The 24,670-nt window shown below is 41.3% G+C and overlaps 1 protein-coding gene across 2 annotated transcripts; it reads left to right on the forward strand.

Annotated features, from left to right (window-relative positions):
• The first annotated feature begins 2,190 nt into the window (after positions 1-2,190).
• BBIP1 (BBSome interacting protein 1) lies at positions 2,191-22,899 on the forward strand. Of its 2 annotated transcripts, XM_069239400.1 has the most exons (4): positions 2,191-2,320; positions 6,989-7,126; positions 13,734-13,799; positions 21,544-22,899. In XM_069239400.1, the coding sequence occupies exons 3-4, from the start codon at positions 13,754-13,756 to the stop codon at positions 21,711-21,713; spliced, it is 216 nt and encodes a 71-aa protein (XP_069095501.1). In that variant the 5' UTR covers positions 2,191-2,320; positions 6,989-7,126; positions 13,734-13,753; the 3' UTR covers positions 21,714-22,899. The 2 variants fall into 2 exon arrangements, with proteins under 2 accessions (XP_069095501.1, XP_069095500.1); XM_069239399.1 differs by lacking the exon at positions 6,989-7,126.
• Positions 22,900-24,670: the final 1,771 nt, after the last annotated feature.

Genomic DNA, 24,670 nt, shown 5'->3' on the forward strand with positions numbered 1-24,670 from the left:
GGGTGGCGCCATGTGGCAGTGAAGGGCTCACAGGTGCCACAGTCCAGATGCTGGGTTCAAGGTTTTTGGAGTCTTTGGTCTCTAAAGCTCTAATTAGGAGGCCAGCCTAGTAGCCCTTGGAGTCACTCTGGGGTCCTAGATTCAGCCATTGAGGATCCAGTCCTTCTTACCCACGCAAGAGGGCAGCAGGACAGCACAACAGATCAACAGTCCTTCAGAACAGCAGTCCGACAGAGTGGCAGTCTCTTTAGCAGTCCAGGTCCAGAAGTGTACTGACAAGTTGGGTTGAAGGTTCAAACATTTATACCTGTGCCCACTTTGAAGTGGAGAAAGCTTCTAGAGGTTTCCACCCTTCCAAGGTGTCAGACATCTCCTTTGTCCTTGTCTTGACCCCAGCTTGTCTGGGGTCACAATAGACCAGTGTCAAACTTTTAGCGCGAGTGCTCAGGCAGAGCCTTTGTGATGTGCAAGTGTGGTAGTTAACTCCTATGCCTCATTACCTCAAAGAGGCCCATCCCGCTAACACCTGTCTTCTCTTTGTCTCACTGTCTGGGAAAAATACACAAAGACCAACTCCCAGCTACATCTAGTCACGCAACCCAAGAACAGGCACCAAATGGTTATGACAAGAAAATGGTATCTTGCTAAAAGTGGCATTTTCAGAAATGTGTTGGAAAATGTGACTTTACTATTAAAGGTAGCTTTTAATTACACTTCTTTAGATACCAATCTCAACTACTCTTCCTTCTCCCAAATGGAAGTTACAGCTTATTAAATGTAAATGTAATAAGGTAACTCCAATATAATCCTATGGCATAGGAAGATCTTGCAGTAGTGAAAAACAACATTAGGAGTTTTACACTACCAGGACATGAAAAACTTAAATGTACACGCCCTACATTTTAAATATATTGCACCATGCCCATGAAGAGTTCTGAGACTACCCTAGGGGTGACATATATTAAAAGGGAAGGTTTGGGCTTGGAAAAAGGTTTATTTTGACAGGTCAAAACAGCAGTTTAAAAAAACTGCACATCCGGGCAGCAATGACAGTCCTGAGACATGTCTTAAGGGCAACTTAAGTAGGTGGCACAATCAGTGCTGCAGGTCCACAAGTAGCATTTAATATGCAAGCCCTGGGTACATGTAGTACTGCTTTACAAGGGTCTTACAAGTAAATTAAATATGCCAATTGGGTCTAAACCAAGCCTACCATTATTTTTAGGAGCGAGCACAAGCACTTTAGCACTTGTTAGCAGTAGTAAAATGTACTGAGTCCAAAAGCTCTCAAAAATTAAGTCAGCAAAACAGCAGGTTTGAAGACAAAACATTATAGGACCACACCCAGGCTTCCAGGTCTAACAGTAGGTTAATAAATTTTATATTTTTTGTATTCACAATTGTAGTGTATAATATTCTGAATACAATGCATGGACTGTGCGTTGTTCATGGCGCCAGGTTTAGTTTGCCTAACTTGTCAAACTTAATGGCTGGTCTACTGCAGCTAGTCAGACACCAAACTTAATCCACATTTGGGCTGTTAATTCTTTCCGACAGGGAACTCAAGTCACAGGCTTAAGTACTGATTAGCTTTAAGTTGTTACATCTTGTAATGCTCTCAAATGTAGTCACGATGGACGTTCTAAACATAAGTGTGAGACCTTAATATCTGATGGCCTTCTACTCCCCCCCCACCTTTTAGCCCTGGTGCTACGTCATTAAATACTAACCATGCCACATAAGCCTGTGGGGCGATGCCGCGCACCTTTTCTAAGCCAATGACCTGACGTGAGTCACAGAACTGTTGGTAGCACTGCAAGCAGCATCCAGCAAGACCAGTCTCGCCACCCTTGGGCTGCAACCGGCTTTTAATCGTGAATGTATCCGTCTGACATCTGACTGCCACCGCGGATATCTGACCATCACTAAAGTTCAGCAGCTGAAGTCAGACTGCCACGCCAACTACCACCCGACTTCCCATTAAACACCGCACCCCTTCAATGTTTACCCTATAATACGCCCCCGTACTGCTGTAAAGAGAGTTAGACTGCGTTTATACGCCATTGGCGGATGTGCGCACCCAACAGCCATTGAGGACTTCGTAATTGCCTGCGCCACACTACGATTGGCTGAGGTACCGGAGATGCACCAATCCTATGTTTATTTACACATTACGATACCAAAATGCTTTCTTCCGTGTGGTTGGTTGTGATGGGACCCGGAAGTTATGAGATTAGTGAGAATGTCCATCCGTTAAAATACCAAAAAGGGACGTCGGGTATTCAAATTCACGGCGATTCTTCGAAGTAGCGCACCGGAGGTAACTTTATTTGGAGACCTTTTAAATGTCTTGTACCGTGAACACAATTCCTCCCCCGGCATCCGTTTTCCGTACTCTTCCCTAACCATTTTTTTCATTTACGCTTGCCCTGTCCCATTTACTCACATTGATCGATACTCGTACAGAAAGCCTTTCACCCACTCTCACTGAACGACATCTAATTTGCCATAACTCCATGCTTGTTGACGTTTCTAAACAAAAAATAAGGTGATGTTAGTGCACTGCAGCAGATACTCTAAAAATGAAGTAACCGTGCAACTGTATTAACAGAAAGCCAGAACAGAAGTGAATGCTTATCCATTACTTTCAGGGATTTCACACTGCTTAGTCTGTGGCATTGCTCCATGAAAACTATTTTCGACATAATTTCATTATATGAGAGCGAATTCAGACTAAGGCAGTATTTCTGAAAACACTGCGGCTTTGCTCCAGATAACATGTCGGACGGTAATATCACCAGTGCTTTAAATGGGCCGTTACTAAGTACCGGCACTTTTTTATTTTGAGAGGGAGTGTATCTGCACTTCTCTAGAAAAACATAATACTTTTCATTGGAGAGTACCGGCACTTAGCAGAAACCAGCAGGTACTGTGATGCAGAGTACCTGAACTACTATTTTTCCATTTCAAGCACTGAATATCACTGTTGATGCCCAAAGCCTAGATGCAGTGCTACCCCAGGAATCCTGTGTCAGTCTATGGCATCACTCCAGATCTCAGGCAGTGAGTTTCACACAGGAACCTGATATCAGGCAGTAACGTCCGTGAGCGCGCCCAGGCTTATCTGTTTAGTTATAGTAACTAATAAGCAGACATGTCGTTAAGGCCAATGAACCTGTTTCTCGTTTAAGATGATCATACCCTAGGTAGCACATAAAAACATCAAGTTAAAAAATACAGATCATGAGAGAGTCAGTAAAGAACCCACCATAACTCATTTGTCCACGAATAACAACACCTTTGATATCAGTTAAAATGTTTATTTCCATATATTAACAATGCTAAGATCACATAAGTTAGTCTCAAAACCATATGATAAAGATATATAAACAACACAGGCTGTCCAAAACGTCTCAATAATCTTAGCTTTATCAGAGCTACAACAACTATGATTTCAAAAGCAACAGTACAAATCAAAAGTAATAGTAATTGAGCAAGGGTAATAACATACATTTGATCAGCAATTAAATGTTTTCAGTTCAAAGTCAGAAGCAAATGAATAGAAAAACACCTCACAAACTCCAGATTAGCACCAGCATGTTGGGCTTCATGCAAAAGTTTTAGTAACATGTATTTGGAAAAAATCTAACTATGGTTCTATCCAAAACAGCTGTTGGTACGTGGAAAACAAAAGACAAACAACAATAAACATTGCAAGTTATACCTATCTTAAGGATCAGCAAACCGGCGTCTTCGTCATGGGGACATCAGCGTCAGAACTGAGGGAATTTGGCAAGGTGGGACGGTTCAGTATTTGGGCTCTAAGTTCTCTGAACCATCAAGTCAATGTCAAAGGCAGGCAGCAAAGTGCTTTAATTTTAAACATCAAGCGCTAAAGTAAGCACCAGCATCGTTGCATGGAGCATGAGAAAATAACACAAAAATACTAAAGTACCAGAACGTCAGTAGACAGATTGGTAAGTGTCAAAGTGACTTGTTAATCAGCAGAAGAAGTAGGTCTGCAAATCGGCAAAGAAAGATTGGCCCGCACTCCAAGTGCAGAGTGGTTAAGACAAAGTTGTCCCACGTTGTCCATTAATCAGAAATATCTTGCGATGAAGATTGTCCAATTGCAGATTTACTACATATCAGAAAAATATGCTAGACAGACATCCGCATATCAATGATTGGTTCTTCTCCATTTGCGCACATCCAGTTGATACAATAAGAATCAACGAGGAAATCTTCAGTTCATTATCAGGGGGTCATTGTTCATCTAATTTCTAATACGCTTCAAATCGACATTTACAGTAATGTAGAAACATTCTTGAGTTACACATCGTTGCCTCAAAAGAAATACATTTTATTAATACAAGCTATGAACAAGTTTGAGACTTAGACAAAGAATTTAGAGAGAATGTTCTACTAACATTACAACTTACAATGTTTTGGCAGACATTCAATTTAGTCTTGGCCTTGTTAAACTTGAGGTCTTTTAGTTAGCACAAAGAAAGTTCATAATATTTAGCTGCAGGTTTGACAGAGTAATGCATTTTCAAGCATATATAAACTCTTAACACATATTAATACTTTATTAGTTAATAACCCCATAAATGATGATGGCCAATCAAGTAGGCACATTATGAGGCACATGTTATTTTTCTATGCTAATTTATCTTATATGTTAATTCAAATACAGGAATACATGTAAAAATTATTAATGTTAATTTCAGTGCTCACATGTCACTACAAGAACCTGCTGTCAAGCACTGAGGTCACTTAAGATTTGTGATGTCACTCTGGACTACAGTCTGTCATGTCACCACAGGAATCCGGTAGTAGACTTTATGCCTTAGAATGTAAAGTCTGACAAGGACCCATTCATCAACTATGGCATCGCCACAAAAACTTGGTGTCAACTTATTACACTGTTACTGATGAAGTTTACATTAGACCAGGCGTCTCCAACCTATTATGTCATGAGAATCATTTATTTTCAATGAAAATCACCCCAAGCCACTTATTCTATTAGTGTCGTAATACAGACCACATCACACAGGAGTTTGTGGACGCATTTTTCATCATTTGCAGGAATCAATTGCACAATGAGGTTGACGTACCTTTGTACCTAGAAGGATATGTGGTGAGCCATCAACAATTAGATTAACACCACCCCATTAATTTAGATACAGTGACTAATGTGGCCATAGAAGGAAAACTCCAGTAAGGAATATAGCTCAAAGCTTTATTATAAACACAAACTCAAAGTCATGTAGACTATGCACAAAACCAAGTTATACAGATACATAATTACCCAGGGTTGCCCAAGGCGACAAAATACATTCAGGAACACTAACATTAGCAAAACTAAGCATTTAAGAAGAATGATGCAGAAAGTTAATAATAATATCTGAGACACATAAATCACATGGTGCTCAGATTTCACAATCATCCGGTCAATTTAAATTCAGTTAAATCAATAATTATTGACTGGGCATAGGTCAACCCTACTACTAACCAAATTAGGGAAATACATGTGTGGGGAGAAACATGCAGGCAAAATACAAATAGGAAAAAAATAATTCGGAAAAATCTTTAACTTGTGCTACAGAACAGTAGCTTAAATTGGAAATAAAATTAGCGTCAGCATGTTGGAGAGTCTAACCTAAAAGGGCTTTTCAAGGGGCAAGGGCATATGGCAGAGAGGAGAATACCTCTCCAAGGGATACAGCATTCAGGGAATCTTCATCAGCAACGCATCTGCAAGCATCAGGAAAGTGTCTGTCTCTGCTTCTGCACTGCATCGGAGCAATGTTTGATCAGCAACCGATCTGTTAATCCATATGAAATGTTCCAATTAGTTACCAGTGTCAATTCCTGTTATGCTAAAGGGGCATTATCCAATCATAGATTAATAGCAGACTTCAGATTGCAACAGTTAGACATTCTCCCAATCCTGTCATAGAAGCATCTCCTTTTCCATTTGACTCCGATGGGTTGTAACAAGTTGTATACGATTTCAGTCCATGTTCATGCATTACAGGACTCTTCAAGTCAGATGGGTAAAGATCTTGTACAGTTAACAATAGACGTTTTACAAATGGGACTTTGTTTCTTGTGGAGCAAAAAATCAGCACGTTTAAATGACTGTGAAATGCAACCTCTGTAGGCCTTAATTATGCTAACACAAGGAAATATAGAATGTATTGTGTTAGACCTGACAGCCTTAGGGTGGTCACCCCCAAAATTTTGCCTACCTACCTCCACTTTTCTGACACTGTTATTGCTGGTTTTAGGACTCTGCACACTTTACCACTGCTAACCAGTGCCAAAGTGCAAATGCTCTCTCCCTTAAACATGGTAACATTGGTCCATTCACAATTGGCATATTTGATTTACTCAAAAGTCGCTAGTAAAAGTGCACTAGCTCCTTCACAATGTTAGCTAACAAGGACTCCCTGTTGTTATTCCTAGCTCTTTTGTGCGCCTGATTGACGATTCTTGGGGGGTAATGACGCTCAAAAAGTTTTGTTTGCAGGGAAATAGCCTGCTGATCAAATTCTTGAAATGTGCTACAATTGCATCTCAGCCATCACCCAAAATCTTTAAGGGATAATTTACCCGTTGGACAGTTTTTACAGCTGAGACGCAATTGTAGCACATTTCAAGAATTTGATCAGCAGGCTATTTAATTCATCACATTTCATAACCAATGTGAATAACTCATAACCCATGGCTAACCCATCATTGTCTTACTGTGCCATATGTAAAATCTTTTATATTAGGCCCTTGTTGGTTATAGGCACGTTTCATATTTTATTCCTATAATATTGGGGGCTGCCTTTCCTCCGTCCATTATCAAGTGCCAACCGATAATGCAGCCCACCGGTCCTCTGGTTTGTTTAGGAAGGTAGTCCTTCCTTTATTTTGATTATTTTTTCTAATGGTCCACACCGCGCTAGTCCTTTTTCTATTTTTATTATCCCAGACACGCGCGAACCTGGAGATCCTGCTCTTCCGGGTTTACGGCGGCTTATTTATAACTCTGACGGTGCCCGATTCAGATGGTTTTTTCGGGACACCGTTCCAAAGGGTAGGTCCACAGTATTGGACCAGCGACATAACTGTGAGTAGAGGATATTTTTGGTGTGATACACTCAGGCTGCTTATATATTGGACAATCTAGCATATTTTGCTACTTTTATTAAGTGATGAAGCTAACTTGGACTAAAAGTCTTCCGTAATGATGTCCTTCTAAGACAATTAATTTTGGGCTATACTCTGTGTGCTATCAACGAGACACAATAGTTTTGAGTACTTTCTTGAATGCTGAGCATATTCCAGTCTTCTAATTTTTCTCTGCATATATATTTTTTTAGTGAAATTGCACAAGTGACAGATTTCACTTCACATTAGGATGCCTGTTTATCATATCTGATGTTGTCCTTATTTACCATGTACAGTGTCAATCTGAGTCCCAGGAATGTGCTTCCCAAGGGGCCCTTTCTCGATTTAGGGATGGTAAGCCCGTTCTTATACATATTTTCACGACCCATCACTTGTTTATTTATTTGACCACCTTTTTAACCACATCTTGGGTACTTTTGGTGTGTGTTTTTTCTATTTTCCTATGTGTTTGTTTTCTAGGGCGTCCTGACTTAACCAGTGTACTTTAATGTAAGTGACCGGTTTATCCACCCGAATTAGAGGTGTTTCTTCTTTTTGTCTTATGAAGAGGTGATCTATTTATGTAAGTGTTTGGTCCTGATGAAGCGTCAATGGATCCGGCTGGACCGCTAGACGCGAAACATGTCGACCCGAACTTAGAGATCCTATAATATTTGGGGTCCTCTGAGATTGTATTGATTTTTGAAAGTATTAGAGCATTATACTCTGTGTGACTTTCAATCTTTTTGGTTTTAATCTTGGTCTTCATCCTTATTATACTGATTAAATTATGATGTTGATTATGAGATGAATAACCAATTTTAACTATCCGTTGACCTCTTTTTTTTGTTTACTGGTGCCTGAATGTAAGCATCTTAGACTGTATAGTAGATATCACCAGTCACGATTAGATTATTATGGTCTAGAGCCCCCCGCTTGGGGTGCCCGCCAGGCATTGCAGTGCCAGCCTGGTGAGGAGCAATTCCCGATGATGATGCTAGTCATCCATTGTGATGCTTGAGGGCTCTCGCTCCTGAGACCGGTGGTCCCCTAGGACGACAGTTTATTATTTTTGGAACAGTGTACCTTGTAATTATTGTTCACTGTTAACTCACCTTGTCAGATTCCGGACTAGAAATACAGGAACTTCAACCTGCATCCAGCTTTGCGGGAGAAAGTTGACCAACTTGTCAGAGGGTCAGCGAAGGTGGACTTGCAGTAGGGAGATGCTGCTCAGAGATGGAGGAGCTGTGAACGGAGCTGAGGTGAGACGAGCTGAAGACATCCGAGGTACACAAAGGGAGAACATGCATCGCTCTTTGAGTGTGAGACGCAGAAATCTCCAAAGTAACTGCAGCGTGCGGAATGTGTGTTCCAGAGGACTGTGGATACTGAGGAACTCAAGTCTGTGCGAATTCCACTATATCATCTGTGTTCCACAAAGCTGTGAAGTGCTAAAAGGAATCTGAATTCAATCCTGTCAAAAGATAAGGCAGCGTGCCAGAGTAGAAATGTGCTGATGAGAATCCAAGTGCTCGCCATGGATGCTTACCTAACTTTTTGGTGTTTTTGTGTCTGGGTCTGAGGAAACTCCTCCATGCAGCAGGATCTGCCAAGGCGTATAGACCAATTGCTTGAAATTCTCTTTGACTGGTGCTGGCTCTTCCTCTGCTCACAAGAACACACCAATCAGCTGATCCAGGCGATGTCCGTGTTTGCTGTGCTCCGGAGTCTGATTTTGAGCACATTGCAAACAGTGCAGTTAAACTTCTGATTAATCTAACAACAAAATGTACTCTTGCTATCCTGGGGCCCCTGAAAAAGTTCAGATGGTGGTATGAATATTGTTTCTATAATACTAATGAAGAAAATTGAGAAACCCTCTTCAGCTGTACCATGTGACTGTACTGCATTGGAAAGAAAAGTAAAACTGACATGAAAAATTCTAAGTAAAAGCTCAGTTTCACACGTTAACTTTGCTTTTGCTGAGGTATCAGTTTCATTGACATACACATTTTGGAAACTCACACATTGCTTGATATTATTAATCTGAATTACAGTATACAGGGAGTGCAGAATTATTAGGCAAGTTGTATTTTTGAGGATTAATTTTATTATTGAACAACAACCATGTTCTCAATGAACCCAAAAAACTCATTAATATCAAAGCTGAATATTTTTGGAAGTAGTTTTTAGTTTGTTTTTAGTTTTAGCTATGTTAGGGGGATATCTATGTGTGTAGGTGACTATTACTGTGCATAATTATTAGGCAACTTAACAAAAAACAAATATATACCCATTTCAATTATTTATTATTACCAGTGAAACCAATATAACATCTCAACATTCACAAATATACATTTCTGACATTCAAAAACAAAACAAAAACAAATCAGTGACCAATATAGCCACCTTTCTTTGCAAGGACACTCAAAAACCTGCCATCCATGGATTCTGTCAGTGTTTTGATCTGTTCACCATCAACATTGCGTGCAGCAACAACCACAGCCTCCCAGACACTGTTCAGAGAGGTGTACTGTTTTCCCTCCTTTTAAATCTCACATTTGATGATGGACGACAGGTTCTCAATGGGGTTCAGATCAGGTGAACAAGGAGGCCATGTCATTAGATTTCCTTCTTTTATACCCTTTCTTGCCAGCCACGCTGTGGAGTACTTGGACGCGTGTGATGGAGCATTGTGCTGCATGAAAATCATGTTTTTCTTGAAGGATGCAGACTTCTTCCTGTACCACTGCTTGAAGAAGGTGTCTTCCAGGAACTGGCAGTAGGACTGGGAGTTGAGCTTGACTCCATCCTCAACCCGAAAAGGCCCCACAAGGTCATCTTTGATGATACCAGCCCAAACCAGTACTCCACCTCCACCTTGCTGGCGTCTGAGTCGGACTGGAGCTCTCTGCCCTTTACCAATCCAGCCACGGGCCCATCCATCTGGCCCATCAAGACTCACTCTCATTTCATCAGTCCATAAAACCTTAGAAAAATCAGTCTTGAGATATTTCTTGGCCCAGTCTTGACGTTTCAGCTTGTGTGTCTTGTTCAGTGGTGGTCGTCTTCCAGCCTTTCTTACCTTGGCCATGTCTCTGAGTATTGCACACCTTGTGCTTTTGGGCACTCCAGTGATGTTGCAGCTCTGAAATATGGCCAAACTGGTGGCAAGTGGCATCGTGGCAGCTGCACGCTTGACTTTTCTCAGTTCATGGGCAGTTATTTTGCGCCTTGGTTTTTCCACACACTTCTTGCGACCCTGTTGACTATTTTGAATGAAACGCTTGATTGTTCGATGATCACGCTTCAGAAGCTTTGCAATTTTAAGAGTGCTGCATCCCTCTGCAAGATATCTCACTATTTTTGACTTTTCTGAGCCTGTCAAGTCCTTCTTTTGACCCATTTTGCCAAAGGAAAGGAAGTTGCCTAATAATTATGCACACCTGATATAGGGTGTTGATGTCATTAGACCACACCCCTTCTCATTACAGAGATGCACATCACCTAATATGCTTAATTGGTAGTAGGCTTTCGAGCCTATACAGCTTGGAGTAAGACAACATGCATAAAGAGGATGATGTGGTCAAAATACTCATTTGCCTAATAATTCTGCACTCCCTGTATGAACATCAAGGAACAGATACTTGAATGGAAAATTGGTGTATGGCCTTGGTAATTAGGAAAGGTTATACATAGATGGTAGGATTGATTTGAAGGTTTACCTTTCACATTTTATATCTATTTGGTATTTTTGTGTGTTTGTCATACTTAAACCAATATTAGTAGAATATTCAGCGAGTCTTTGCAAGACAAGGCCTTTCTGTGGCTATTTTATATGTATAATATAGATGGGATTTTCTTACACCCAAGCTCCACTGCCTTATACCAAAAAAATGCAAAAACAAGCTATTATGGTAGGTTCATAGTTCTTCTGTGTCACTTTGTAAATGAAGAGTGAACCTAGTTGATGTTCATGCAAGGGCGGTCCTTTCAGCAACACAGGATACACTGCCAGTCCTGTGATTCGCATCTCTTCATGGTCATTGTCACACACAATTGGGGAAGGCAGAGACTATCATTTTCAGAAAGTCAAGTGGCAGACATGACTGGAGAGAAACCAAAAATGGCACTTATTGTTTTTAGCGTGTTGGTTTTTTACTGTGTATCATAAAGAACAAAAAAAAAAAAAGCTAGTTATGACCACCTCCTAGCTGCTGAATTTCCTACATTGTGGCAAAAGCAGTTTCAGGTATTATAAGGACTATCCCTTGGAGAATTGATCTCACTGAAATAAGTAGTGCTAATAAAAATAAAAGCTATATGTTGATGGTGAGAAGGACAGATAAATCTTACACGGTGATTGTTAGAAATTGGGTTTTTGGTCGGCAGTCAATTTACCCTCTGTCCAAGCAAGAACCCTCAGTCTAGTCAGGGTAAGTCACACACAATCCAAAATTATCCTGTGCCCACCCTCTGGTAGCTTGGCACGAGCAGTCCAGCTTAACTTAGAAGGCAATGTGTTAAGTATTTGTGCAATAAATCATACAATAACACAATATAGCACCACAAAAAGACACCACACAGTGTTTAGAAAAATATATAATATTTATCAGGATAATTGTAGGTCAAAACGAATAAAGATGATATGTGAAATTGTAGAGATATCACTGAAAAGTGATATAAAGTGTCTTAAGTCTTTAAAAAGCAAACAAAGTCTCTTTCAAGCACAAAGTACCTGGTTTAAAGTGGAAAATCTCCGCAAAGGTTCGCAGAAGAAGAGATACGTGGAAAATTGGTGTGTGTGTCGATTTCTCCTCTGCACACACGGACTTGCGCCATTATTTTTCACGCGGGGAAGTCGTGCGTTGTTTCCTGGCGCGCGGACGGTCTCTCTCTGTGGGTCGCGGGATTACCAGATGTCCCGGGGTCTGTGCGTGGATTCTTCGGCTTGTTTTCCGGCTGCGCGTCGTTCCGGGAGGCTGTGCGTGGAATTCTCGGTCTCACGGCAGGTGTCGCATCGATTTCCCCTCTGGAAGTCGGGTGGCGTTGTCCTTGCGAGACAGAGTGTCGAAGTTCCGGTCTCCCCGAAGGTGTTGCGTCGATCAGTGTCGGTGTGCAGCGATTTTCTCGCTGCGGCGCAAGCTGTGCAGCGAAATTTTCAGCGCACAGAGAGTCCAAATGAAAAAGAGAAGTCTTTTTGGTCCTGAGACTTCAGGGAATAGAAGGCAAGCTCTATCTAAGCCCTTGGAGAGCACTTTTACAGCCAGACAAGAGTACAGCAGGGCAACAGCAAGGCAGCAGTCCTTTGTAGAAAGCAGTCAGGTGAGTCCTTTAGGCAGCCAGGCAGTTTTTCTTGGCAGGATGCAGGTTGTGGTTCAGGTTTCTTCTCCAGCAAGCGTCTGATGAGGTAGGGCAGAGGCCCTGTTTCATACCCAAATGTGCCTTTGAAGTGGGGGAGACTTCAAAGAGTGGCTAAGAAGTGCACCAGGTCCCCTTTCAGTTCAATCCTGTCTGCCAGGGTCCCAGTAGGGGGTGTGGCAGTCCTTTGTGTGAGAGCAGGCCCTCCACCCTCCCAGCCCAGGAAGACCCATTCAGAATGCAGATGTATACAAGTGAGGCTCAGTACCCTGTGTTTGGGGTGTGTCTGAGTGAATGCACAAGGAGCTGTCAACCAAGCCCAGCCAGATGTGGATTGTAAGGCACAGAAATAAAGATTTAAGTGCAAAGAAATGCTCACTTTCTAAAAGTGGCATTTCTAGAATAGTAATATTGAATCCAACTTCACCAGTCAGCAGGATTTGGTATTACTATTCTGGCCATACTAAATATGACCTTCCTACTCCTTTCAGATCAGCAGCTACCACTTCAATACTGTATAAGCGCAGCCCCAATGTTAGCCTATGAAGGGAGCAGGCCTCACAGTAATGCAAAAACGAATTTAGGAGTTTTACGCAGCTAGGACATGTAAACTACACAGGTACATGTCCTGCCTTTCACCCACACAGCACCCTGCTCTAGGGGTTACCTAGGGCACACATTAGAGGTGACTTATATGTGGGGAAAGGGGAGGTGTAGGCTTGGCAAGTACTTTTAAATGCCAAGTTGAGGTGACAGTGAAACTGCACACACAGGCCTTGCAACGGCAGGCCTGAGACAAGGTAAAGGGGCTACTTAAGTGGGTGGCACAACCAGTGCTGCAGGCCAACTAGTAGCATTTAATCTACAGGCCCTAGGCACATATAGTGTACATTACTAGGGACTTAAAAGTAAATTAAATAGTCCAATCAGGTATGATCCAAGGTTACCATGTTTAAAAAGGGAGAGAGCATATGCACTTTAGCACTGGTTAGCAGTGGTAAAGTGTGCAGAGTCTAAGAGCCAGCAAAAACGGAGTCCAAAAAGTGGAGGGAGGCAGGCAAAAAGTTAGGGGTGACCACCCTAAAGCATGTCGGGTGTAACAGTGATCTCTTGAGATCATTATTAACTATAAGTATGAATCCAATGATCAAACTACTTGCTGATGTATGTAGTTAATTATTATTTTGTATCTTTGTTTCGAGGTTGATCAACAGGATTGGCAATGCCAGAAGTGAAGTCAATGTTTCGTGAGGTGCTCCCCAAGCAAGGTTAGTGATGTGTTTATGTTTTAGTATTTTTACCCATCGATATTACCATACACCCTTCTTTATTACTGCATAATAATAGATTGCCTTAACACAGTGTTCACAGGTTTCTGTTACGGGTAGCCTAACATTGCACACTGTCTCGTAGTGTTGCACCATGTTGGGCACATGCTGGTCTCCAAGTTGGCTCTGCAAGAGTAGCAAAATCTCAAAAGTGGTGCTTAACTCTTTCTGCACCCCTACCCTCCTACATTCCTCGGGAACACCAGTTTTCACTGCCAGCAGACCATAGTCAGTAAACCTAAACATGCCAAGCTGGTTAACGTTCTTAGTGATCTAGTCCTCTTCACAAAAATCAAAACATGTCTTATCAACCTCAATAAATATATTTTTGTTATTAACTGAATTTTCGCCATGGAAGTGTATCTACAAACATTTCTATTTTAGATGGACTTAAAATAGGCAACAGAGTTTAAGCTCAAAGCAGCACATGCACGCTACCACAAGCATGCATTTCACTAAGTCTTTTGTAAAAGCAACAGGTTTTTAGATTCCATTGATTTAGCTGTTGTCTTTGAATGGATTTGTAGTTCGGTTTTGTCAACATGCCTCACATAAGTAATAACAGTTTCCTCATTGGGTGGGTATTTTGCCAACCTTTTATGTAAGCAGAAATTTACAATGAGGAATGATAACAATATGAATTTTGAGCATACCAGATGAAGCAATTGGATGAGAACGAGTCTGATTAGAGGTGATTAGCTGTATCCGGAGTGTCTGAATAGGTTGACAGTAAAGCTTTGATATGAGGCCTTCAGGACAGCTCATAGGTGTCCATCCAATTTAGACACACGAGCGACAAGGTGTTAGAGAAGGAGTGAGCTGAAGTTGTCTATGAGACATGTATAGCAAGGTTTTTAGCATTGAGAAAGACAGTAATAACTGTAGGTCACTCAGAAGAGAAGAGCCTACAGGCCTTAGCAGACACACAAACAGTCTTGTTTTTGTGTCATCAGAGTCTCCTCACAGAGGCAATGTGGCAGGAAATTTGCCTCCTGTTATAATTGGTATCATGGCGATCGGGTAGAGTAATATCTTGTTTGAAACAGAGGTTTTTCTCTACAGGGTGTCTAGGAGCCAATTCAAATCTGTTTGTCAAAGTAATATGTTGAATTTAAATAGCTTGCACGCGTATGCATATGCCCCATCCCTTGTAACCTTTTAAATCTAGTGATTTATACACCTGACCCAAAATCTAGAGCTGTCTCCATCTATAAAAAAAAAAGCCGGGCGGTCTCATATTCAGACTAGGGAAAGTAGATTAATTTCATCAGCTGCAGAGCATTCAGCGTGTGAATAGTAGACTACTGTTGCATACTAGTTCTGCTACACAGATTCCATTCAACTACACAAATTCAGCAGGATCCATGCACATCAGTATTCCATTTTTGGAAATAACTGATTGTGAGGACATATCTAGGCATTTATCAAAGGTATCACAGTTTTTAATACACATAGATTGTCATGGTGTGACAATATGAAACGCTAGTAACTGTTTGTATGTTTTCATACATGTAGAGGAATCTTCCAGTCTCGCCAAAGAGAGAAGAAAGTTACTTCAGGATGTGCAGTAAAATACACAAAACGCGAAGGGAGGATTTCTTGTAATTTGTCTGTCCTCTGGCAATCGTTCGGGGTAGCATTCCAACCCATTGTTCTTTTGCCCACCATGTCATCTCAGTTTGGACCCAGCTATAAACATATCAGTCAAGACCCTGCTCCAGTGGGAACAGTGCAGCCCAAACTGGATCCAAAAAGATATGTGGACACTGCATGTTGATATGATGGAATTTGTATTGCTTACAGTAAAAATAACAAATATATAAATGCATTTTTTAATTTTTTTATGTTGTGATATAGAAAAAGTTTAAGTGCAGCATTAATTTTTCTGGGCTTCTTGCTGAAATAAGCTTCTATTGTTCAGGCATGTTCATTGCGTGGGCATCCAGGTAACAAAGGATCCCATCTGTTGAGCCCTCTGAGAATGTATATTGTCTCCTGTCATTATCAACCTATACATGGCGCTGTAGATAAAGAGCATGAAGATTCACCAATCTGCCCTGATACATAACTCTACTTGAAAGTCTCCTCTGCTTCAGACATCCAATGTCTCTCATACTGCCTGTACATTATCCTAACTTGGATATGTAGTGCATACATGAAGCGGAACCCAACAAGACAGAATTTCTGTTATTTGCTAAGAGCAATAAACAAGACACATTACAAACCTGGCTCAATTATGTACACCTTAGCAGCTTCAAACCCCAACTTTAATCGAATGGCAAGTCATTTGGATTCACCCTGGACATGGAACACACTGCTAAAAACACAGAGAGCCTGGTACCAGCTGTCTCTTCTAAAGAAAGTAAAATCATTTGTTCCTGAAAACCACTTAAGAACTTCTGCTCAGGCCCTCATACTCCCGCATTTAGATGGTGGCAGTGCCCTAGTCCAAGGCCTCCAGACGTCACACTGGCACCTCGTGGGGGCATCCTACCTGCTGCAGCATATCCCATCTAGTGCTTGAAGCAATATGATCACATCACTCCCATCCTGATGGAACTCCATTGGCACCTCTCACTGATTTGCACCTGCTTTACAATCAGCTGGGTCATTTACAAAGCTGTTAGAACCAGCGCCCAAGCTTATCTTGCAGAATGAGCTCACCATTTCTGGTGAATCTGGGCACAAATGGCAGCCAGCCACCATCAGACTGCAGACTAAGAAGTGTAAAAAAAGAAAAAATGATACTGCTGACCTCTTCCTTCTATGCACCCAGGATCTGCAACAACATCACTGTATCCACCAGGACTGCCCCAACACTGGTACAATTTTGGAAGGAGTTGAAGACCCACCTCTTAAAGAACACTACACCAAAATGCATTAATCATCTTCAACCCAACTCATCTCCTCTAACTCATTGACTTTAGGCTTGTCTTTGACCATGTGCTATCCTCAGCTGCCTGTATGTTTGCACTATAAAAATTCCAAATACTTAGATACTGTTGCTCACTCTCATTCGAGAGGGTGCACATTGCTCTGTAGTAAGGAAACGTAGTCAGCTGTGAAAGGCAGGCTTGTCCTTCCTCCCCACCCACACCCTCCCCCTCAGGAGTGAGCACAAGTGCAGCCTCCTCTTGAAAATTTTGAGAACGGGCAGGTGGTATATATTATATTGGCGGTCATCAGTAGATAGTTACAGTTAGGACCATGTTTCCATAGAAAAAGCATTTTTTTGACTTGCCTATATCTTTGGCATCGTTTGACGAATCTTCACAAAACTTTCCTTAAAAAGTGTACTGGTGATTCTTGTTGCACATCGAAAGTTCGGGGCGAGAAAACAGGGTTGGGGTAAAAAATCTTGTGTTTCCCATGTTAATTCCCATAGGAGCTTTAGCCACACCTACAGCCTGAAGTAATAGATTGAATTACACCAAATTTGGCAAAAAGCTTGCTGTCCGTACTCAGATTGTGCTTTTGGTTAGTTGATGTAAATACGTTCTGTCGTTTTTGAGATATTAAAGGGAAAATACATTTGTATATCTGAAGTTGCAACGTTTTCGCGACGTATTTGCAAATGCCCATGCGAATAGGAATGCTGGGATTGGCTGACCGCAACCGGGCTAGAAAGTTGCAGCTGCCATTTTAGGGAATGGGACACTGACCCTGGGTCAGAAATTTTTAATTATAGGTGTCATAAGGGGTCAGGGTGGAGGTACCCTGACCCCAGAGATATGGGAGGGTTTGAGGGTCAAATTATGGGTGTAAAGTGTTTTTTTTTTTACCATGCGTGATATTCACGGATATTTGTGAATAAGCAAAAAAAAATCAAAAAAACATTCACAGACTAATCCATTCACTCCTAGATGCACTCAAAGACTAATGCGCTCACTCACACACCCACTCAGAGACTCATACACTCACTTTCAGACCCACTCAGACACTCACAGATCTACTGACAGAGACGGGCCCTGTGGCCAACCCCGCTGTTCACGGCCAAAGGCCGTGTGCATGGTGGTTGGATTAACATATAATAATTAAAATTATTTTAGGTTAAAAAAGCACTAGAAATTCACTGAAAAAAACAAAGGTTACAGAGACATTATAGTTAGGTTCTGAATTTACTTGTACAAAACCATAGAAATTCTTTAGTTGTAGTAAGTTATTTCAGGTGACTATAACTCGCACCCTAAGGTAACTATAACTCACACCTTCGCCATGCACAGCTAATTACTCCACATATTATATCATTGATAACAGTTTCTGTGGCATCTTTGATATTATCACTGGAACATTTTCAATAAAGTTATTGATGAGAAACCTGTGCATAGTGAGGGCACGAGTTATAGTTACCTTAGGACGAGAGGAATAGTTACTTGAAATAACTCGAACTGCTGAATTTCTATGGTTTTGTACGAGTAAATTCAGAACCTAACTATAACATCCCTGTAACCTTTGGCTTGTCTTCCCTCAAATGTTTTTGCCTGCTTGCCTCCATTTGTGCCAAAATAATATTGTTGGCCTTAGTACTTTGTGCACTTTACCACTGCTAAAATGCATGTGCTCACTCCCTGAACACGGTTTTGATTGTCATATACCCAGTTGGCATATTTAATTTACCTATAAGTCCCTAGTAAAGTGCACTACATGTGCCCAGGGCTTGTAAATAAAATGCTACTAGTGGGCCTGGAGCACTGACTGTACCACCCACATAGGTAACCCTCTAAACATGTCCCAAGCCTGAATACAGTATCCTACTGCCATGTTGACTTGGCATTTAAAACCTCTTGCCAAGCTTTGGACTCCACTTTTATAACATATGTCACCCGAAGGCAAGCCCAACCTAGCCCATAGTGCAGAGTACTGTGTAATTAAAAGGTATGACATGTAGTTTTAAGTTTTACATGTCCTAGTGAAAAACTCCCAAATTCAGTTTTCACTAATGGGAGGCCTACCCCTCGCATCAGATAGCATTGAGGATTGCTTATTACATTTAATACGCTGTAATTCCCGATTGAGAGGAGGTAGATCTGTCATGTTTAGTACCTATGAATTATAATGATCAATCCCCTTTAATAGTGAAGTCAGATTTCTTGTTACAATTTTGAAAATGCCACTTTTAGAAAGATGGCATTTTCCTGCTATTAGTTCTGAGTGCCTGCACCCCGTCTCTGATCGCTTGTCTGGGTGGGTGATAGCTGAGCTTTGTGTATTCCCACTAGACAGCCACACACAGTGGGAGCTTAGATGTGACTTGATGGGCCATCAGAACAGGATGGGAGGTAGGAGCTAGCCACGGCCTCACACTTACACCTGAATATGCTGTGTCCTATCTGCACACAAAGGGATGCACACCCCCGTGGTGAGTCTGGAGCCAGCGTAGGAAGGGAGGCCCTATGTACACTTCAAAGACTCCTTTGAAGACTCCCCCACTTCAAAGGCACTACTGGGCATAAGAACTGGACCTCGAACCCTACCACTTCAGTATACTTCTGGACCTGTGGATACTCCAGCAAGAAAGACTGCTGTGCTGCTGAAGAACTGCCACTCTACTGGACTGCGTCTCTCTAAGAACTGCTTCCTGCTGCCCTCTTTGCATGGGTGAGAAGGACCGAATACACATCACTTTAACCTAGCACCCAGAGTGACTCCAAGTGTCAGCTGCTGGTCTCCTGTTTACTGAAATCTCAGGGACATAAAAGACTTCCAACCACCCTACTTCTGCACCTGGACTCTCTGCCAGTTGTGAGTCTGCACTGACAAGTGGTGCCCATCCAACCCAGGACTCTTGGAAGTGGGCCTAAAGTGCATTGCCAGTAGAATGCACGCATCACTGTTGACGCGGAGCCCAGAACCAGTGCATTGCCACCATTGAGGACACATCGCTGTCTTTGCGAGAATCAACACCAGCGCATCGCTGCCGTTGTGAGGATCAACACCGGTGCATCCCTTGTACTGTGTGCATCGCCGTCGTGCGGATCGAACTTGTGCAAATGCTCCTGGCTCTGTGGACCCTCGACATTGCAGCACCCCCTCTGAACCCCGCATCTCGTCTTCAACAGCGCAACTCAGGTACTTTTCAGTGGGCCTTGCCTAAGCCCTGTTGCTGGTCTGCGCTCCATCGCGGTCAGCCTGACCCTTTGACTTTGTCCTGGTCTGGCACAACTACCTAGCCCCAGCTAGCGCTTTTGGCTTCCAAACGCTTTCTTACTGTTTATTCTTTGAAAATATATAACTCAAGTTCTACATAATGGATTTTTTTCATTTTTATCTTGTTTAATTCATTACATTAAGCTCTATATTTCTTACCAGGTGTGGTCTTTTTGTGTGGTGTTTTCACTGTTTTATTGTTTGAAGTGTTGCACAAATACTTTACATTGCCTCCTAAGTTAAGCCTAACTGCTCTGTGCCAAGCTGCCGGGGGTGAGCACAGGTTAATTTAGGGTGTGTGTGTGTGACTTAAACCCTGACTAGGATTGTGGTTCCTGCTTGCACAGGGTACATACCTCTCTCAACCAGAAACTCCAATTCTGATGTGTATTATGTGTATGTGTGTGTGTGTGTGTGTGTGTGTATATATATATATATATACACACACACACACACACACACATACATATATAGTCCCTGAAAAAAACAAAGGTTACAGGGAAATTATGAATTTACTTGTACAAAACCATAAAGATTCAGCAGTTATAGAGTTCTTTCAAGTAACTAAAACTTGCACCCTAAGGTAACTATAACTCGCGCCTTTGCCCCCCCACCCCCGTACTCATTTCTATCATTTGTATGGTCCTTTGCCACTTTAAGAGATTGCCCTTCTCTCACAAACACCCTTTTGCAGTTGTCTTGGACCATAGTCAAGTTGTTGGGGTATTATTGTGTTTGGCCTGCCCAGACCTATCTGTCTTATGTGCTATTTAGTACTATTCATAGGGAATAGAGGGATTATTAAGATTCAGTCCAACCTTTTAGGCATCTTTGTATTTTATTATTTTATTATGTTATTATGTGTAGGCATATGTGTGCTGATTGACTCTGCAGTTTTTTTTGTTATGCTAGTTTTTGCGCGGTTGTCTGACTGAGCCTGAGGCCATTGTTCTGCTGATAGGCGGTCATCAGCCGATTATTGTGGTTTTGTTGCAATCTTGTGCACATTCTAGTGTAGTGTGTTTAAGTTCATTTGTTCTAAATGGACTCGGATACGAAAAATGGTACGAGTTTATGAATGTGGTGAGGAGGTGCCAGCACTTACTTACTCTATTTGGTTTTCGTGCCGTATTGTACGTATGCTAGTAACAGGAGGTGTACTTGGTGTGTTGTGTAAGGCAAGGAGAGATACATCCGAAATAACAGCCATTGCTGGATACTAAGTGCTGTTGGGAGTTTAGTGCTAGTTAACTACTTGGCATATTGGAACTGTTATGGATGTTTGTGAGTTGTATTGTCTAACGGATTGTGTTGAAGAAGCATCACTTTGTGATTGTATTAAGTTGCTGTAAAAGTTAATGACAATAGACGATCCAGTTTTCATACATTCAGCGCTTTACTTTGTGTTTTGCGGGCGATGAAACAGCTAATGTGCCTTTCCACTTTTTGTCGACTATGTCAGGTTGTTGTATGCACATTGAAAGTTCTTGCATTCTTTCATGTAATAATGTTTTTATGTGTTTTCTTCGAACACCAGGGCAGCTGTGTGTGGAGGATGTGCCTGCCATGGTACTGTGTAAACCCAAACTACTGCCCTTAAAATCGGTCACGCTAGAAAAGTTGGAGAAAATGCAACGCGAAGCTCAGGAAACCATTCGTCAACAAGAATTGGCTCAAAAGGAACAGCTGCAACTCACTCAGCAATAGATGCCCAATTTCAAACATCTGTTATGAAATCGGACAGCTGTGTGGTATCAGGTTTTTAGACGCACGAGTGTTGTGCAAGCACTTGTTATCTGCAAGCGAAGACGACATTCCCCTGATTACGTGGGCCGGTACTGCAATATGAGCTGTCGTGTCATTTAGATTACTGGTGCTCAAATACTATTTTTCCCTGCGTCTTTTTCATCAGCACCTGATAGAATTTGTGCAAGTAGGTGAACGTGGGTTGAGAGCTTTGTAGGGAAAACATGAGGTATTAGTGCGGGCAGAACTCGTAATCAGGGGGTATTGATGCACCCAGTAGGTACCGCTCCCAATGTAACCTGCAACGTACAATGGGGATCGAAAATATGGATTTCCATGAAAAATGTATATTTCACATAAGAGCAAATGAATGCTACATTCACTGTTGCGGAGTTTTATGTTTTTAGACGATACAGAGCGGTTGTCATGCTAATTAAAATGATGCTAAACATGTCCAACTATAAATCAGTCCGTGAAAAAAGAAATTTGTTCGAAGGGTGAAATGTATCATTAACTTTTGAGATTCCACTAATATCTTAGGCCGTCTACCCCATCACTCCACTGTTTTAATTAAAATGGTTTTACTATCCTCTCTGTTTAAATTAAACAATGTATTGTCCCTTATTTCATCTTATTTATTTATTATTCATTAAAACGGGTATTTAATATGCATTTGGACATACCCCGATTACTTGTTTATGTTTTACACTTTCTAATTGTGCAAATTGACATCATACTTTGACGTTGGAGCCTAATTAAGATAGTTTACTCACAGCCGCGCATGGATTGGTATAATCTCGATGTGATTATTGAAATAATGCTCAATAAGATCTGTATTGAAACATGTTTATTCAATTTGATTTTCTGTTTCGCCTATTTTTTTTACGGTCGCAAGTTTTTTATGTCCACAGTTACCTTCGCGGATTTGTTCACCCATTTATCTCGGACCGCCTTGAAAAAAACTTTCCTTTCTTAATGCACGTGTTCATTCAAATGTACTTAAAATGTAATTTAATACTCTGCCTTTTGTCCTCATTCCACATTTAAAGTGTTTTTTGCTCCTGTTTTTTTAATCATGTTTTTTACCCGTGATCGAGAGTGGTCCTGCTTGTAACGTTAAAAATAAATAGTATAGATTTTTAACTGATAGTTTTGTATGCTTTTAGTTTCCTTTTCTTGTTTTCGTTTAAATCTTTGTGTGCACTAGAAGAAACTTTAAAGGTGTAGTAGGTTACCCCAGCAGTGCCCTCAATAAGTTTAAGTACTCTTTAGTCCTGCCCTCTTGGGTGATTTTCAAGGGCTGCCCAGTTTCGAGTCTGCCAATGTGTGAAATGTTTACAGTGTACCAACGAGTGACATTTCAAAGTCTTGTATGAACCTACGAGTGACACTTTACCACACACTTTGTCATTGACCAAAGAAGAGGAATGTCATCCAACCATAGCAGAAACGTCCATAGAGGCATTAAAGTAGATCCTTAGCAAAAGTGAGTATCTTAGCAGCAAGAATCCCCCGTAGCAAAAAATGGCTGCGTTGTGACCTGTGACCACATCAGGACTTATTTACCAACAATAATTCCTGGAAAGTCACCTGCTCTCGTCACATCCCTAATAAAAACTTGTGCACTCTCCCCTTGCCCTAGACCTTGCATGATTGAGTATCACTGATAACTTGTCGTACTTGATGTTGACACCCTATTCTGAAGACTGGAAGTCTAATGCAATCAGTGCTGCTATACATTCATGTGTCATGAGAGCTACGACTTAGAAAACACAAATATTCGTGACAGACATATTGCAAATAAAGGATCATATGTCACGAAGTCTGCAGGACAACCTTAATTACACCTTTCTACAAAAACACACACCGTTCTTAATGAGTCCAGATTACATTATTCCATTGCATTGTGGTGGCACCCCATGTGACGATCTATTTTGATGCCCACTCCCCCTCAAAATGACAACCTCTTAAGATTCCCTCACTTTTACCTGGCAAAAGTGCCCCTCATCTCTCCATAACCCCTCTCCTACATACATTTCATTTGTTTTAAGGCGCTGGTAAAGACTGGCTTTACTAATCCACTCAGCTATCCACATAAAATACAGATCTGTTCTTTGCAGCAGGCATATTAACTCTCTGTGCTACTTTATGGTGAGTCAATACTGGCACTAGGCAAAACTCCAATCTCTCTCTCTGGCTGGAATATTAATCACAAGAGTTATCTTGACATTTTTATTTTTGCCTGAAAGGTGGATGCACAACGAACTCTGCAGCAGGTGCTTTTTAATAATTAATAAGTTATTGCTAAACATAGCACCCCTCCTGAGGTCAGTGCTCTTAAGCCGGCCCTCCTTATAGTCCCAAATCTATAATGGGAAAGCAAAATTAAACATATCAGAGCAAACAGAAAAAGCAAGACTTGCGCTTAAAAATAGACAACTTAAGCTCTTTACAAAAGAAAGGCATTAATAAGAGTGCTTGTTCAAATCATCTATGCTTTTAAGTGTGATTGAGACATGATTTGTTTTCTTCATTTAACACAAGGCAACACAATCTACCATCATAAGTTTATTGACAAAGCAGCTAAGACTCACCAAGAGACTATCCAGAATCAAATGACAAGCGGATAAACTGGCACTGTAGATAGCACACAGCTTTTCGTCATATTCTATTAACCATGTGAGATGTGTGAAGCAAGTAAACCTACATGACATTAAGAGCTTCTGTGTGGATTTGAATACACCATGGAAAAAAATACACAAACTGCAATAAGATGTAGCTGGTCACTCATGTGAATTTACCCCTGTTAAAAGAGATCTGTCGGTATGACACAGTTTAAATACTCATTTATGAACACAGGAGCAGTATTAGATTGGGTAATTTGGCTCTATGCTAATATGAACATACAACCCCTCACC

This window comes from Pleurodeles waltl, chromosome 6 (assembly GCF_031143425.1).
Source record: "Pleurodeles waltl isolate 20211129_DDA chromosome 6, aPleWal1.hap1.20221129, whole genome shotgun sequence".
Taxonomy (NCBI): Eukaryota; Metazoa; Chordata; class Amphibia; order Caudata; family Salamandridae; genus Pleurodeles; species Pleurodeles waltl.